The sequence below is a fragment of the Archocentrus centrarchus genome, chromosome 8 (genome assembly GCF_007364275.1).
Source record: "Archocentrus centrarchus isolate MPI-CPG fArcCen1 chromosome 8, fArcCen1, whole genome shotgun sequence".
Taxonomy (NCBI): Eukaryota; Metazoa; Chordata; class Actinopteri; order Cichliformes; family Cichlidae; genus Archocentrus; species Archocentrus centrarchus.
The window spans coordinates 21,827,510-21,845,767 of record NC_044353.1 but is presented as its reverse complement, the minus strand read 5'-3'; the positions used below and the strand labels follow the sequence as shown (position 1 = coordinate 21,845,767).

The window sequence follows — 18,258 nt, the reverse complement described above, 5'->3', positions numbered from 1 at the left end:
CAAAGACTAGTAAACACTCTAGTTTAACTGCTTTTCATGATAGATACAAACAGCTCGTAAAAACAAACTTTTTTTTGTGAACTGGTTACTCTACCCACATCCTAAATGAGAGAATTGATGCATTCTGATAAACTTATAATTAGTCCATTAAAAATACAGAGGACCTAGTGCTGGTTTGTGGAAGCTGCCATGTTCTCCCACCATATTTCAATACAGCGGCCAGGAAGGACATCTAATTGCGTTTTACCTATGTGACTAGAGACCAGCTATACAGGTAGAACACCAGAGATGGAGGAGAATTCATAGCCATTTGTGGCGTGGAGGAACATTTCAATTCATGCCTGTACCTTAAGACTCAAGATATGAAGGATCATACCTATGTTTTGTTATCTGAGAAGGGGTCCCCTTCACAAAAGAAACAAAAACTTGAAGAGAAAATACCACCAGCATTTTAATAAATGTTAAAGCATCAATAACAAATCAGAAGGGCATGGGCAAAGTAGCCAACTAATAATAATAAACTACAGGAACACAATTTTTGCAATATTTAGCAGAGTGGAGGTAGACATGTCTAACAGCAATAATTATAAGTACAAAACAACATTATCATCCACTCAAGACAAGTTAAGCAAAAACACTACAAACTATGCAGGTTTATCCAAAACTCCTCCTCCTGTCAGTCTCTGTGGTTCACACCTCCTCTCCTCATCCTACAAAAGCAGAACAATCTCTTACAACTTCAATTCTCACACTGACAAGATGCTGGTGACTCTCTGCGCTCTCATCACTGCTCTAACATGTATGAAACCTATTTCTACTTAAGTTCAGTAGTTATGTGTTGGATTCACATGTCGTCGTGTTGACTCAGTGTCTTCTTGTTGTCTGCAGGTGTGAGTGGTGTGACGGTGGTGACACAGAAACCTGTTGTTTCGGTGAGGAGAGGAGAGACAGCCACCATGGACTGTAACCTGGGGACTGTAACTAACAGTCCTGCTCGCTGGTACAAACAGATTCCAGGAGGAGTTCCTCAGCATGTGCTGAGGTTTCGTCATGACTGGAGTTCTCCAAGCTATGGCTCTGGGTTCTCCTCTCCAAAATTCACATCCACTTATCAGTCAACAACAGATTATCGTTTGATCATCAACAATGTGGAGGAGGGAGACTCTGCAGTCTATTACTGTAAGACATGGGACAGCTCTGTTAATGAGTACGTATCACAGTGATTTACACTCTGACAAAAACCTCCTCACTGATACTTCTGCTTTTTGTCACTCTCTCACATGCTGACAACAGACTCATCAAGCAAACTCAGTGTAAACCCACCAACTGCAGATAGTGTGTTAATAAACACTGAATTACTCTGTTTCATGCATTTTAACATTCATCATTGAAACTATAAATAAATAAGGAATTTGAGAAATTTGCACATTCACTCAAGACAACCCAAATGATCATACACAGAGCTAACCACCATACAAATCATATGTTGCTGTGAGTTTTAACTGATGGAAAATTGACAGGCACTGGTCTGTCGTGTTAAATCTCTGATAACTGATGCATTTCGGCTGCAGTAAAAGTGTCAGTGATCAGAATATGCAGGTACTGTTTACTGTTACACAATGAGGTTAAAACAGTTATTCATATGCATCTAAAAACAACCAATAAATTCAAATTGAGCTGTTAATTAATCAGAAACACATGTGGGGAGAAAGAAAATGTAGATGTGTGAGTTAAAGGACATCAGTGATAAACATTTGTTTCCTTTACAGAAACTTTTTCAAGAACATTATTTAATGACAGACATGAGTCTAAATGCTGGCAAACAGCCCAGGACCATGACAGTCTATGAGCTTTAGTATCTGTTATCACTGCAATCCTGCTAAAATTACTTAAATGGTTTTCAAAATTACTTTTTTAAAAGAATTATTAGCACTATCAGAAGAACCATTATCAACAGAGCCATCCCATGTCTCATAGAAATACTGCATAGTCTCCTGTCTCTGCCCACTTAATAATGAACTGGTGATCAATGAGCTTTCAGAACAGTGAAATCTTAGAACAAACTGAGGAACCCCACCAAGAGCCTGCTTAACATAGTTCCCATCATTTCTCTCAGTGTTGCAGTTGGGAACAGCATCCTGACCGGCCAAAACTGTGTGAGAACTGAAAGAGGACGGATTTAAATGAAACAGCTTTCATTCATAGATGACTGAAACATTTATCATTGGATTAATTGATACTAATTATTATTATTTCAGTCACATTGATTTCATGGTTTAATCTACATTGCACCTGATAATAATACCAATGACATCATCAGTATATATCATTGATGTTCCTCCTTCATAATAACATATGATGTATAGAGTGTCCACAGCTGGACAACATAGCAGCTGTTCTGATGAAGTCAGATATCAGCATTGATCAGGGCTGTTGGTTTGTTGTAAAAACTGTCCCTTAGTCTTTTAGTCTGCACCATCAGAGCCCTGAATTTCCTACCATCTCCTACAGCAGTTCATAAGGTGTCCTGGGTGTGTGCTGACTCTCAGGATGCTGCGTGCCCTCCTGAGACAGTGGGTGCTGTGAAGGTTACTCAGGAGGGGAGAGGGTGGCCGATGATTTTCTGGGCTTTGTTAATTACCTTCTGTTGTGTGCCATGGTGCAGCTGTAGAACCACATGGGAATGCAGTAAGTCAGCACACTGTTGCTGGAGCAGTGATAGAAGACAGTCAATAGCTCCCTAAGTTAATAAGTTATTGTTGTCTACTGCTTGTTGTCCTATTAAAACACACTCATCCTTTTTCCTTTTTTTAAAATGGTTACTCTCTCCATGGCCTGAATAAGATGTAAAAGCCTGACGTCTTTATTTTCTACAGTTAAATTTAAATGTTAACGGTTGTTTTAAGCTAAATAAAAATTCAGGAGGAGAGAAAATATCAACTCAATTTTGAAATATAAAAGTTATGGAGGCATTTGGAGATTTTGGATAAACACTTCTCTGACTAATCAAATCTTTGATGATGTTTCGCTATTAGAACAAAAGAGACCAGACTGTTTATAAATGTGATGCTCCAAAACAGTAGGTGACACCTATATAAATGTTTTTGTGTCAACATAAAAGCAGCAACTACATGCTTAAACAGCAAAACCATTCAAAACAAAACTCCATATGACAGAAACAGAGCTGCAGGAACGACTCCATTTAGTGTTTCTCTCATAATAAACTGAGTCTTTCTGAGACCAAATGGTAAATGGACTAGCTCTTATATAGCGCTTTTCTACTCAGTATGAGCACTCAAAGCGCTATTACAACATGTTTACATTCACCCGTGCATTCCCATTCATACAAGCACTTCCATGTTTGCTAAGCTAAGTGCTTTTTAATTAACTATCATTCACACACATTCATACTCCGACGGGACAGTCGGAGAGCAACTTGGGGTTAAGTATCTTGCCCAAGGATAGATTGGCATGTAGCCTGGAGTAGCCAGGAATCGAACCGCTGACCTTCTGATCAGTAGGTGACCTGCTCTACCTACTGAGCTACAGCCACCCCAATCAAATAAAAAAAAAAAAAATCAAAAATCAAATCAGTATTCAGTTAACTGCCTCTGATTTACCAAATTATTGTAAAGTGGAGTCAGTTCCATCTCAGAGAGCTGATACTTCTTCATTTGCATGAAGTTATAAAAGATCCTGAGACCTGCAGGTGCTTCCTGGACAGGCAGAGAGGGAGGAGCAGAGAGCTGATGCTTCACTAACTGAGTGTGAAGATTTATCTGCAAGTTGTTTTGTACTTTTTGTACCCAGGCAGAATTATGAAATGATGCTCTCTAGTGTCCAGATATGGCACAGCATGTATTTTCACAATATTCACAATATATATAAATTATATATTTATTAACTATGGGAAGGAGACTAAACAAGATTCTCTTCAGTCACACTGAATTTGTTACCATCAACAAAAACAGTGTGTTATTGTTCTGTTTACCAACAAAGAAACACAATATGTAATAAAATGCTTTTATTGAGTCAGTATAACACAGCAATTCCTGTAAATGCCAGTTAATGACAAGAAAAATGAACACAATGCTTAAACCTTTTGGCTTTATTCTGATTTCTAACATGTGAACTTTGCAAACAGCAGAAGCAGTAAAAAAGCAGATTTTAAATGCTCATTCTGGTCCTCTACTATTCAGTGGGACATCCTGACTTCTGGATGGTTTTCTCTGAAGTCTGGGAGCCCAAAGACACTTTACATGTGTAAACCTTATCCATGTTCCAGTCTGATGTCTGGATGGTCAGAGAGCTGCTGATTTGGAAAGTGTGGTCTGGTCTCTGAACAGCAGTGCTGGTAGAGACCCCACTGCTCACTGGACTCCCAGCAGCCGACCAGGTCACATCTGCAAATTGCACAGACTGACTGGACAGACAGACCAGAGTGGCTTTGTTGGACTGGAGCTCAGCACTGGACGGAGGGAAGACTGTGAGGACAGGAGCAGGGAGGCTGGAGCCTGAAAATACATAGAAGGACAATCAGGAACGAGGTGGAAATGAAAGAATAAATCTAGAAACATCTGAGAATCGAGCAAGTGACAGTAATGGATGATGACAGTGTTTACCATTAATATTAAGATCTCATAAAAATGAAAAATACAGTATGTGCCAAAAATACATGTAACTAGAAATAATCATTCACAGCAGCAGAAATTTACTGTACAAACAAATGTGCTGAAAATTATTTAAAGTCCTACAAAATAAATAAATAAAACTTATATAAAATAACATCATTGTCAATCAAGAGGCGGCAATGGATAAATATAATATTTACTAATAATCTCATAACTAAATCAACTATAAACAAAACAAGTACAAACAAACATCTAAAAGGAGTAGAAATGAATAAAACTTTCAAACACAAAAATAATGAACACATTTTTTCTTTTACATCAGTTAATATTTTTTAATCTTTGTGAAATAAAGCAGAGGCAGCTATAACAAACTTCAGACACAATGAGAGTAGTTGTGGAACTGAGACCAAATTAGCTCAGAATGTAAATTTCTCAATGTTTTACCTTTAGAAAAAAATACTTTGTTACTACTGAAAGAAAATCGAATCATTCCAAACAAAGGTTCTTGAAAAATATCTTCTTAAAGGTGAACAGAGTTATTACTTCATAGCAATGATCAAGGTCAGTGTTTGTTTCTGTGGACTCTAATTAAAGAAGGGTCAACTGCATTCAAACTGCTGGTCACATCTGTTGCTTGTACATTGTATAAAGCAGCAACTTTTACTCTTAACAACAAATAAACTCTGAAAATAAGACATCAAGGCATAAACACTAAGTCATCAGAAAATCTCTCCTGTTTCAGGATCAAATTAAAAGTACTTACTTGTCACAGTCAGCTTGGTTCCTTGTCCAAATACCACAGTGATTCAGTTTGTACTCATGGCTGTACAAAACCTCCTGACTCTCACTAATGAGGCAGAGGAACTGAAACCATCCTGCTGAGACCACTTTCACTGTCAACATCTCATTCCCCTCATCAGTCTGTTTATATTTCATACAATGTGCTTTAAAACACCGTTAATAAAGTGTAATTTGTTCTGTTCCAGACTGAATGATTTGATTTTTACTCATTGAGAAATGTGAGCAGTTATAACAGAAGCAATGTTATCTCTGATGTCCTTATCCTCACATGTCTGCATTTTCTTGCTACCTTACACATACAATTTATACTAATAACTCTTTTCAGTCGTGTATAAGTTAACCTTTGGATAAAACATCTGATTACTGTCACTTTAGTGCAGATGGAATGTAAAATATGTCTCTATGTAGGCACTGAGACAAGCATGTATTTAAGCCTTGTTTAAGGATGAAAAAGATGTGGGTGAAGGAGGTGTGCATGTTTTAGTGCTTTGCTAAAATATTTTCAATGATGACCTCAAACTAATCAAAAAAGAAAAAAGAGGCAGATCAATGTTTAAATGTTTGACTGTTACCTGTTGGTGGTTGGTTTACACTGAGTTTACTTATCAGCAAGTGAAAGAGAGTCAAAAAGCAGAAATGTGAGTGAAGAGGTTTTGTCACAGCATAAATCACTGTGATACAACAACAGAGCTCTCCCATGTTTTACAGTGATAGACTGCAGAGTCCCCTCCTCCACATTGCTGATGATCAACGATATCTGTTGTTGACTGATGAGTGCATGTGAATTTTGGAGAGGAGAACCCAGACCTAGCTTGGAGAACTCCAGCCATAATACAAATACAGCACAATCTGAGGAACTCCTCCTGGAATCTGTTTATAACCAAAAGGCGTGCCACAACAGTCCCCAGGTTACAGTCCATGGTGGCTGTCTCTCCTCTCCTCACTGATACACAGTTTCCTGTGTCACCACCGTCACACCACTCACACCTGCGACAACAGAAGAGACATGGAGTCAAGAGAAACACACTGATCAATCTGACATTAGGTCTGATCTGCAGTATGAGTCAGAATCTTACATGTTAGAGCATGATGAGAGCACAGAGAGTCACCAGCATGTTGTCAGTGTGCCAAGAATGGACTCTGAAAGAGGCTGTACTGCTGCTTTGTAGGATGAAGAGAGGAGGTGCTGGAGGAGCCATTTAATACAACTATGAGGAGAGGACCTTTCATCCTCACTGCATTTGTACTAATGGTGTTGCTGAGTGTCACAGCTGTCCCCCATTAATAATATCATCTTACCGTAATTTTGCTGTTTTTTAATTTTAATTATATTTTACTTTTATACTTTCTACACACAATTGGATCCTTGACAGTTTTCAGTGACATTAGTAGACAGTGTCTGTCTGAGCTCTGATTTCCATGATTTGGTAAAATTGTGATATCTGAAGTGAAAAGAAGAGTTGTCAGAGACTTGTGCCTGACGTTCCACAACAATGGGCTCATAATGTCAGACTGTTTGTAAATGTGTGGCCCCAAAACAATTGGAGGCAATTTTTACAAGCTTTCAACTTGAAACTTCAACACTGTGAAAAAAAACTTAAAAGAGGAAATGAGAGGAAAATTAGACAAAGATGAATAAACGCAACTAAATGTTCAACAAGAAATAACCTTTGAGAGCAAACCTTCATGTGACAGCAGCATAGCTGCAGGAAACATGAGTCACACAGCTGGACTCCTTTAAGTTTCTCTGATAACCAATGCTACTCTTAAACAACCAAACCAGTATCCAGTTAACTGCCTCTGATTTATTAAATTATCGTAAATGAAACATTTCCAGTCAGGGACAGTTCCATCTCATTCTTCTTCATTTACATGAAGTTAGAAACGAGATCCTGAGACCTGCAGGTGCATCCTGGACAGGCAGAGAGGGAGCAGCAGAGAGCTGATGCTTCACTAACTGAGTGTGAAGATTTATTTGCATGTTACAAACCAACATTTGAACCAGTTTCTATGCTTTGGTATAATCAGGAATTTCTGCTCTCTAGTGTACAGATATGGCACAGCATGGACTGTATCAGTATTTTAATGTATTTTAACTATGGTAGAAAGACTGAATCAATTCTCCTCCTCTGTGTGCTCCTCAGCAAAGATTTTACAGGTTCTATTCAGTCACTTTTAATTTATGTTTTCAGCAACACAAAAAGTGTGTTATTATTTATTTACCAACAAGGGAAAAAAATGACAAAAAAAATGAACACAATGCTTAAAACTTTTGCTTTATTCTGATTTCTAACATGGTGAACTTTGCAAACAGCAGAAGCAGTAAAAAAGCAGATTTTAAATGCTCATTCTGGTCCTCTACTATTCAGTGGGACATCCTGACTTCTGGATGGTTTTCTCTGAAGTCTGGAGCCCAAAGACACTTTACATGTGTAAACCTTATCCATGTTCCAGTCTGATGTCTGGATGGTCAGAGAGCTGCTGATTTGGAAAGTGTGGTCTGGTCTCTGAACAGCAGTGCTGGTAGAGATCCCACTGCTCACTGGACTCCCAGCAGCCGACCAGGTCACATCTGCAAATTGCACAGACTGACTGGACAGACAGACCAGAGTGGCTTTGTTGGACTGGAGCTCAGCACTGGACGGAGGGAAGACTGTGAGGACAGGAGCAGGAGGCTGGAGCCTGAAAATACATAGAAGGACAATCAGGAACGAAGTGGAAATGAAAGAATAAATCTAGAAACATCTGAGACTCGAGCAATCGACAATAATGGCTGAATATTTATTTACAATTAAATAATGTCTTAAAATTTGAAAAAATATTGAATCTGCCACAATAAGTTGAACTAATCATCTACAGCAGCAGAAATTTCATGTCCAAACACATAAAATGGAAAACACATGTTAAGAACTAACATCATCTTCATCAAGCAAGACACAGTAATGGATGAAGGTAATAAAATCACTTAAGTTAAGGACAAGTAATCATCTAAAGCAGATCACACAGTTGTAATCAGTTAATATTGTTCAAGTCTTTGTGAAATAAAATATACCCCTATAATAAACTTCAGTCACAGATTACGGTCAGAATTTTAAATTTAACTCCATATTTACCTTGAGTACAAGGTTAGTTACTACTGAAAGAAGACAAAGAATAATCATTCCAAAATTTTTCTTAAAAAATTTACTGAAAGATCAATATACTACTACTTTTTCACAAGAAGATTTTTGGTCAGTAGGTTGTTTCTGTTAACTGTAGTTAAAGAATTACATTTAGTTGCTTTCAGAATTGTGATGAATCTGTGACTAAAAATTTGAACCATAAGATATCAGTGTATAAATACTAATCAAGTCTTTTTTCTAAAGTTATAGAAACAGCTGGACAAAAACATATTTTATTAACTTAAAACAATGATACATTTTAAAGCAGACCTAAGCTGAGCGAGCAGCAATTTTAATGATCAAATTAAAAGTACTTACTTGTCACAGTCAGCTTGGTTCCTTGTCCAAATACCACAGTGATTCAGTTTGTACTCATGGCTGTACAAAAACCTCCTGACTCTCACTAATGAGGGGCAGAGGAACTGAAACATCCTGTTGAGACCAACTTTCACTGTCACATCTCATTCCCCTCATCAGTCTGTTTATTTTCCAAAACTCTGATGATTTTCTTCTGCATTTAGTTATGATGTTATACCAAATTTACACACTTTCAGAAGTGTGGAATAAAGAAGCTTCATGTCTAACTTGCTGATGCTGAAAGATGTCTTCCAACAATTAAATGTAATCAAGTAAAATAGATTTACAATTGACTTGCATTTATTTTGTTCTTGTAATATGTTCTCCTGTTGTGTTATGGATGAATACAATAAGAAGCATTGGATGATGCAGGGATATTTCATACATAAATGCAACTAAATAAAACATTCAGTGCATTGGTGTTTTTTGGGCACTCATTGGCACTTTGATCTCTGCAATAGTTTTCAACTGATAACACATGTTTGAATTTATATTTATGTATTTCTTTATATTTTTATCAGAACGGTGGCTGGAGGATGGATATTTTTGATGAATTTTGTTTTTATTCATTACAGCAGACAAACAGTCATTGTAAATGACATGGCAAAGAGTCAGAAAGCCAGAAGTATTTAATAAAGAGGTTTTTGTCACAGTGTGAATCACTGTGATACTCTCTCATTTGCAGAGCGGTCCCATGTCTGACAGTAATACACTGCAGAGTCTCCTGCTTCTGCCCGCTTAATGATAAACTGATAATCAATGTTTGATGAGGCTTTGGAGTTAAATCGGGTCTGAGGAGATTCCTGTTCCAAACTCAGGTGAGCTGTGAGAATGGTAAAAGCTCAGAACATACTGCGGAGTAGAACCAGGGACCTGTTTGTACCAGTTTACATAATAGCTTTCAGGTGTCTGAATGTTGCATTTAAGCAGAACCTCTTCTCCTGGAGAAACTGTGAGCACAGCAGGTGTCTGGGTCAACACTTTTGCAGCATCCACACCTGTCAGAGAAAAAGAAGCATTAATGAAATGTTTATGTCTGTAAGTACAGGCTTTAAAATGAACCAGAAAGCTCTCTTACATGCTAGAACAGCAATAAGAGTGCAGAGGGTCCCCTGCATGTTGAAAATGTGGTGTATTCTCTTTGCTGTCCAGCTGAGAGGTGAACTGAGGGATGAAGAGAGTGAAACTTATAAGGACTAAGGAGAGGATAAGCAGAGGAGGAGGAGTCTCAATACTAAAAACTATTGATAGCAACTCAACTACTTTTCAAATATTCTTAATGTTTATTTAAAAAACAATAAGTCTACCAAATATGTTTTGAGTTTACACAGCAGTTTTATTTATTATCTACAAATATATTTGAATTCAGGATATACTATTGACCCAATTTGCTGGGATTAATCTTCTGTGAACACCATAAATCTCTCTGTTGTAATGTATTTATCCTGTTAATTAAGCTGAAAATCAAAGTATATGTAATTAGGTGGATCTATACCATTTTTATCTGGTTGTTATAGTCACACTCCTAACTCTGTGTTGTCCCTTCTTTCTGAATCACTGTCCATACAACTACTTCTAATTATTAGTAATATCACAGCGATGCTGTTAACAGATCAAATACAATACATGTAAGACAATAATTAGTAAAGGTGATCCAAATTTAATTAATACTGGTTTACCAAACGATTACAATGTAAACAATTAAGACTTTAGGCACCAACTGCAACATATCCAAAATGAAACCTAAACTAGTTATCCTTCCACAAAAAAAACAGATTATAATAAATACTTAAATAAATTCCCCTGAAGTTTATCTTGTACTTAAATTTAAATCAACTGAAAGACAATTTTTTAAGAGAAATAAACACTTTAATTCATGTATTTATTAAACATTTTTTTCTCTAACAAATGCCACTGCTGAGTACATCAACCATCAGTGTTTTAGATAGAATAGAATAAAATAGACTTTTACTGTCATTCAACTATACACGCAGTGTACAAATGAATAAAATTTCATTCCATTAATTCTGCATTGTATCTTCATAGATACAGAATCAATATGGATAAGACATAAATAACTTCTAAAAATACCTTATAAAAGACATTATAAAATAATGCAAGTGAGTGGACTTTATGATAAATCTAAAAATGTACTAAAATGCAAGAAAACAAAAGTGCAAAACCAGAATCTTTTCCAAGCACTGAGACTGTGCAGTAAACACAAGTTGTAGACAGACATCTCCGAGGTGGAAGTGAAGCTTCATGTAAAAACACACTGAAGATCATATACCTAAAAAAAAAAAAAATACTGTGGTTTTTCATTCCTTCACCAGACAGTTACATACTGCATTTTATTTCTGTGGAACCTGAACCTGAACACATCTGTAAAAGTTCGGAGAACAAAAATAACTTGTTTTACAAAAAAATATTATTTTACTACTTGTAGCTCATTAAACTCTATGATTGCAACAGTTATTTTTAAGTAAGTAAGTAAGTACGATTTTTTATATAGCACCTTTCTAGATAATGATCACAAATTCATCACACCAATTAACAATATTACACAGTACTATATTACACAGTTGGTGCTTGTGGCACAACTGTCCGCTCAATTTTATACTGCACCCTATACAACCTTATTCATTCACAAACATAAACACATACACTTACAAGTGGGGGGCAGGGGTCATCTCACACCCTGATTTCTTACACCTCGCCTGAGGTGGGGGTCGGGTGGTTCTTTGGGGACTGGGCTGGCGGCGTCTTGGGGTCACTGTTGGCCCTGGGGTGGTTTCCACTCGCCCCATCTTCAGAGGGTGGGGTAGCTATGGATGAATGTGTGTCTTGTTTTTGTCACAGTCTTCGTGAGTATGGGTGGGTGAGTGGATGTGTACGTATGGTGTATCTATGTTTACGTGTGTGGGTGAGTGTGTATGTGCATGTATGTGTATTTGTGCATAAATGTGTACATGGGTGTGCTTGCGGGTGTGCGTGTGTGTTTGTATGTATGGCTGGACCTGGGTCTGGGCCTGTGCCTTGCCTCCTGGCCACTCCTTGCTGGTTGCCTCCTCCCCCCTGTCCCCCTGGGGTGTGGGTGCCTCCGGGTTCCTGGGTGGGGCTGGATGTTCTGACGTGGTTGTTGACCTGCTCCCCTGGGGGCTGCGGCGCGAGGCTGCATTGGCTTCTTTGGTGTGGTGGGGGGGGGGGGTGGGGGGGGGAGGGGGGGGGGGGGGGGGGGGGGGGGGGGGGGGGGGGGGGGGGGGGGGGGGGGGGGGGGGGGGGGGGGGGGGGGGGGGGGGGGGGGGTCCCTGGGGTGGGTGTACGGTTGTCTTTGGAATGAGCGGCCGCGGGTCTTCATAGGTCTTGATGGGCTGCTGGTGGCCTGGGCTTCCTGGGGCTTCTGTGCCTGCCTCTAGCCTCTGATGGGCAGAGCTACGGCGTTTCTGCCCTCATTGGTAAGTACATTTCATGACACAGACACAAACACCCACGTAATCATAATACAAAATGGTTGGTTTGTGTAACCAAGCATTTTTTTTTCCCCCCACACAATTTTTAATTTTGCAAGTACACAGCAAATTGTGAAGTGTATATTTTACACTTTAAGAGTAAAGTTTACACGAACTCGGTGATCATTTGGGTCCAAATTCCGAGTGTTGAAAACACACTGGACATTGGAGTTAAATAAATAACACCAGAATAGTGTAAAATTCTTACACTTTAAGAGTATAAATGAACTCTTTTAATGATATCATTCGACTCTTTCCAGACTGACAGAGAATAAAAATAAACTCTGACAGGGTGTCTAATCTATATGATATGGAGTACAATGTACCATGGAAAAGAGAGCCTATTCATCACCAAAACAGAGTGAATTCTAGCTTATAGATTTGATCTTTGACACTTGTATCACTGCGTACTATAGCTTTAACCCTTCTACTACCACAGGGGTCACGATGACCCTGACCCCTGCGGTAGTAAAAGGGTTAAAATCCAACAACTCCCTCTTTTTCATTTATGCACACCTACAAAGCTACAATTTAACATTAATTAGAAATATTAACTCTTACTTTAAAGATAATTTTACACATGAATGAGCAACCAACAACAGAAAGTCCAAGTAGACTTTATTTTTAAAACAGGTAACTGAAGTGTTAAAAATAGCATTATGTCATCAGAGTTCAAAAATATACGCAACTTGAGGAAAGTAAGTTTGTACTGAACAAGTTTGTGGAAAGAGTTAGTCTAAAACAAGAACAAATTCTCTGTCAATGTCTTCTACAACAGCACATGTACAAGAACCACATACAGATCATTCCTCTCAAAACCATATGTTGTCTGAAGGTCAAAAGGTTGGAAAAACTGCAACTGGTCAACCCTCAGAAGAGAAGCATCAAACTCATTTCCCTTCGCCACATGGTAGGAGGTGAAAATGCTCATCAAATCCAAGCGTCTCAAGTGTTCAACACAAGAAAATAATTCCCAGCAAAAACAATAATGTCACTTATTTGACTAAATATTGGCATTCCATCTTCAATCTTGGAACACACAATGAGACCAGGGCGATACTCTGTGCCATAACAGGCAACCCAAGACACCACATCCACCTCACAGTTCAATGTCAGCATGCAGGTTATCTGCCACCATGTCCCCATTTGTTAACTCATACACTTTCACTGTCTTTACAGGTCCAGAATCAACGCCTTTCAAAGGCAATGACTCCCAGTGGTACGCTATTGCCATTTGATGTTTTTGGGCTAATGTCTTAGTGAGTTTTTTGAAATTTTTACAGTGTTCTTAAAAAACTTGTGCTTTGCCTCAAATCTGGTTGACCAAAAGTGAAGAATTGGGCCAATTTTTCGTATGATCCTGGGATAATGGATCATGAAGGTGGTGTTTGGGTATCAAGTTTTGCTGTGGGTAGAGCTCTTTGAACAGCTGATGATGATCAATAATGAGATGCTTCAAACAAATGGTCATCCCTTCTGTATGACTGGTGAAAACAACAATATTGAGAATTTGAAGCAGCAGCAGCAATAGTCTCCAATAAGCATTGCCTTCTGGCACGACATCTCCAAATATTAGTGGGACATTTCTAATCAAACAAAATGTCTGAAGAGCATTTAGACCTATGGAATTACTCATCTGCTCCAAGTTTATTCTGTTGGGACGATTCTTTCGTTCAAGATATCCATAGTTGTATGAGTATATTCTTTCAGTGGCCTCATATTTGGATATGATTTTATTGTCCGAGAGGTGACCAAAAGTAACTTTAACTCCAATTGCCCGACACCCTCCAGTATGTCATGCATAATGTCAACAGCATAGTTGTCAGAGACATTAAAATACTGCAGATCATTGAGTAGCAAATTCGCTTCACCCCAAATGATGACGCCACTGTAGGGTCCTCTATATCAAGGCAATGCTGAACATGGAGTTCTTTGTTGCGCAGGTATCAAGTCTGGTTCATCATCAGTGAAAAGCTTTGACAGACATCTTTGTTAGCCACACAAAAACGGCAAAAATAGTTAGCACTGAAAGATTCAACATATCCAAGCAGTGTATGCAACCTAAATTGTCCCCAGTGACTTGTGCTACTGTTCCATGAACTGGATTTTTGGAAAAAGGGACACCGATTCCTGAGGACTCAAGGATTTTCAGATCATGTACCAGGGGCTCCAGATTGAGTTGATGCCATACTTTTTAACATCCTGACTGTGAAATAGTGCAACAAGATGGATATTCATGAGAGCAGAATTAATTTTGGACTCAAGTTTCTAAGAACAAAGTAGATGCTTCCAATTTTATGAATTCATGTTTAGACCCAAGTGGATTAGCAGTTTCAAACTCGTCAAGAAAATCTGAATTTGAAGAGCATTTTTGTTGTTGGAGAAGAGGGGATGAGATTTAAAATAACTACCATCACAGAAATCTTTGTACACTCCATGTTGACCTGAAGGCTGAACAAAATGGCTACATATCTCTTTGTTGGAAAAAATAAATTTTAAAGTCTCTAATATGGGAATGTAAACAAACTTGTCTGTTACTGGAACCTGATCATATGTACAGGAGGTTTGATTTCTTCGTGCATCATACCGTACGCCAAGGGCAATCTCGACAGGTTCGACCACCCCCCATTTTTCCACAAAATGTTTCTTCCATTTTGTCTCTGTGTTACATCACGAATGGATTTCCTACACTTCTGAAATAATCCTCGAATTGGACTTTCAAATTCTCATTGTCAGAACATATGTTTAGAACATCATCTTGTATATTTGTTTGAACTTCATCTACAAGTTCCTCTACAGTTTGTACAACAGACTTTATTACAGTGGTTGCCACACCGCAGCCAAGCAGTTTTCCAATCAGAGATGCACACATCTCTTGAGTATTTTGCCTATTTCTTTCACTGCTTTGCAAACTATGTGGTGGCTCTTCAGAAGAACAAGGTGGCTCTTCAGAAGAACACTCAAATGACTGATCTACTGCTAAATTAGGGCGTGTTACCTCAAAATTATCCACAATACAAGCTCTGTGCCTGTTATGAAGATGTTTTCGAAAGCCTGAAAATGTGCAAAATCTCTGACAACAGCCGTCTTGGTCACATAACAGTTTAAATTTCAAACCGGGGTAAAAGCCATGAGAGAACTTAAGATGGCGAACCAAATCTTTGACAGAGCAAAACAAACACTTGCAAACAAAACATTGAAGCATCTTGTTCGATTTGTTAATTTAGTTCACTCCGTTAAGGAGCTTCGCTCTAAGATCCTTCACCCTGGGGCTTTCATGACACAGACCAACATCAATATTGTAAATGGTGGTCTGCACAAATGTGTACATATTGTGCAGGGCCTGATCATAAGAAATGCCAAACACATAGTGTGCTTTGAAAAGTTCATCAAAGGCTGAAATTGAAGACTTAGCCTTGCAGGGAATGAGTTGACGATCCACAACAATGTAGTAGTCATTGATGGTGCGACGCGATGTTCCAACTGCTAAAATGTAGGGCTGCCTCCCCTGGACTTGAGCTTGTTGTCTCTTGAAGGTTGCGGCATGACTGAAAGAAAATTTTCAGTGGAACAAAAATAAAAATCAGATAACAGCTTTCCAACTTCACTATAACACACACCTTCACTCAAGGTTGGGGCCACTTACTTTGTGAAACCAGACAACGTGGCTCAGAGCTTCTCGAACAGTGATTTCACAGCCCTCTTCTTCCCACTAGGAGGTGGAGGCAGAAGGTACCCAACAGCAACAGTGCTGCCATGTCACTGTTCCAGGCAGACTCTACAAGATTTAAATGAAACACTGTCAGATATGCTATTCATAATTGCTCTATAAAAAAAGACATTTGTTGGTTATTTGCAAAAAATGCATCATTCAACTAAGTTGTGATATTTTGTCAATGTAATGGAAAAAGTGATTCCAATAATCTGCACATTTTAAAAAGAAGTATGCCAAAGCTAGGACTAACCTGATGATTCTTCGTTGTCCTCTGGGTTCTCCTGAGCAGACTGAAGGAGAGACTCCAGCATCGGCGTCCTAGTGAGGTTGTTTGCTTCTTTGATGACTTTCTGCCTCAAAGAGGTTTCCCACTTTTCCATTAGTTTTGATGAGATTTCCTCTCCAAACATCATTTGGAAATCCTGCAGCACCTTAAAGAAAAAAAAAACAAAAAAAAGAACAAAGAAAAAAATCTACATTAAACTATAAATTACATGGAACATCAATGCAGGAGAAAACAAGACAAGATACACTGAGTTGAGGTGAAAAGATAACGTTCAGCTAGCCACTATTACTGATGTGACCTAAAGGAGGTAAAGTTAAAAGGAACTGCCAAACTTGATTGGCGTGTGCACATGCGTACATGTCAGCATTAAGAAAAGGGAGATGCTTTGCTGGATTTATTAATGTATCAAAGCAGCTGTGAAGAATAAAAAAATTTTAGAGCAAAGCCTTCATCTTAAGATTTTCTGTTCAAAGTGGACTCACCAGGCCTCTTGTATCAAGGAATCTTGGGAACACGCTGAGGAGGGTCTCACACTTCTCAGAATCGTGAATCAGTGCTTGTCTGTACTGAAATGTTTGTTCCATTTTCAAGAAGATCTGCCTTTCATCTGTGGTGTGCCTCAGAAGGGAAATGGCCTCTCTGCACTGGTCACCCTCCAACTGATGCTCCGCAGTCACAGCCCTTGCAAACTGTGGTCCTCTCTTGCTCGATGGATCGCGACTGGTGCTGCTGCCCTCCTGCTGCCACTGCTGAGTTCGCGCTGCATGTTTTTCAGTTTCCAAGCGATGTAGCCTTCATTACTTTTGGAATCAAAAAAGTGCTCCTGCAGTGAATAACATTATTTGCCAGGAAAAAAAAAAAAAAGTTTAATCCTTAAATACTTATCACAATATTTCTCTAAAACTTTTTACTCAATGGGAATACTCACATATCCTTTTTCAGAGTACGGATCTTTCAGACAAGGGAACAGGGTGACAATTCCCAATGCATAACGTGTCCTGACATCCATCGGTGGAGCAGTCCTTAACATGATTTTAATATTAGACTCTGATGAGGATTTCTTTTTTCCATGGCCTGACATTTTTATTTTCATGTGTATCTGAGTATCCTGTCTTTACAAGTGTAACAAAAACAACTTACCCATACTGCTCAATCATTGCTGCTACAACCATGTTGACCAGTTTTCGTCGTAATGGGTCTTTAACCTCCCCTGTTTGTGTGTATTCTTTGAGTATCTTCTCTCCTCCTGGCTTAGCATCCAGGAGTGTTTTGACAAGCTTAAAAGTGTGAAACATCCAAAGTTATTGAAATACAGGTTTATTCAGTCATCCAAATACATTTGTCAACCCACTCACATTTTTTCAGTTTGCAGCTAATATATGCAACTGTGTTAAAATAAGAATGTAAAGTTTAATTTGAAAGGTAAAATAGTGGAGAAATGCAGTATCTGTGTCTCACACAGCTATTAGATTGGCCCCACTCCATTCAGAAACTATTTCCCACATAATTAAACCAAGTAATTTTATATAAATAAAGTGAAAATATCACCTCTTTGGCTGGTAAGGAAATGTCATCACTTGAATCTCTTCTTGGGGACATCATCAAGGTGTCATCAATGCATCTTTCGGTTAGGGGACATGAACGAAAGATCACTGTCCCGATGAACGTGATGACACAGAGAGAGTGCTGTGCATGAAGACTGGCATTGGAGATTCTAAGGAGAAACCAGTCATACAAAGAGATAGTGGACCACCATTACAGAATCTGTGCCTACAATGAGAGAATGATTTTGTCTGTG

At 38.6% G+C, this 18,258-nt stretch overlaps 1 protein-coding gene and 1 long non-coding RNA gene across 2 annotated transcripts; both read right to left on the bottom strand.

Annotated features, from left to right (window-relative positions):
- Positions 1-4,041: 4,041 nt before the first annotated feature.
- On the bottom strand, positions 4,042-10,109 carry LOC115785172 (uncharacterized). Its single transcript, XM_030736664.1, is given in 12 exon segments — positions 4,042-4,514; positions 5,395-5,429; positions 6,102-6,242; positions 6,244-6,313; positions 6,316-6,387; positions 6,390-6,419; positions 6,509-6,520; positions 6,523-6,618; positions 7,861-8,107; positions 9,622-9,738; positions 9,740-9,948; positions 10,029-10,109. Coding segments are annotated over 12 exon segments (1,392 nt in total). The 5' UTR covers positions 10,069-10,109; the 3' UTR covers positions 4,042-4,191.
- A 7,083-nt stretch (positions 10,110-17,192) lies between these two features.
- Positions 17,193-17,924, bottom strand: LOC115784184 (uncharacterized). Its single transcript, XR_004020276.1, has 3 exons — positions 17,601-17,924; positions 17,389-17,482; positions 17,193-17,283 (listed from the first exon to the last, which is right to left on the bottom strand). It is a non-coding gene; the product is annotated as an uncharacterized LOC115784184 (long non-coding RNA).
- Between the last annotated feature and the right edge of the window lie 334 nt (positions 17,925-18,258).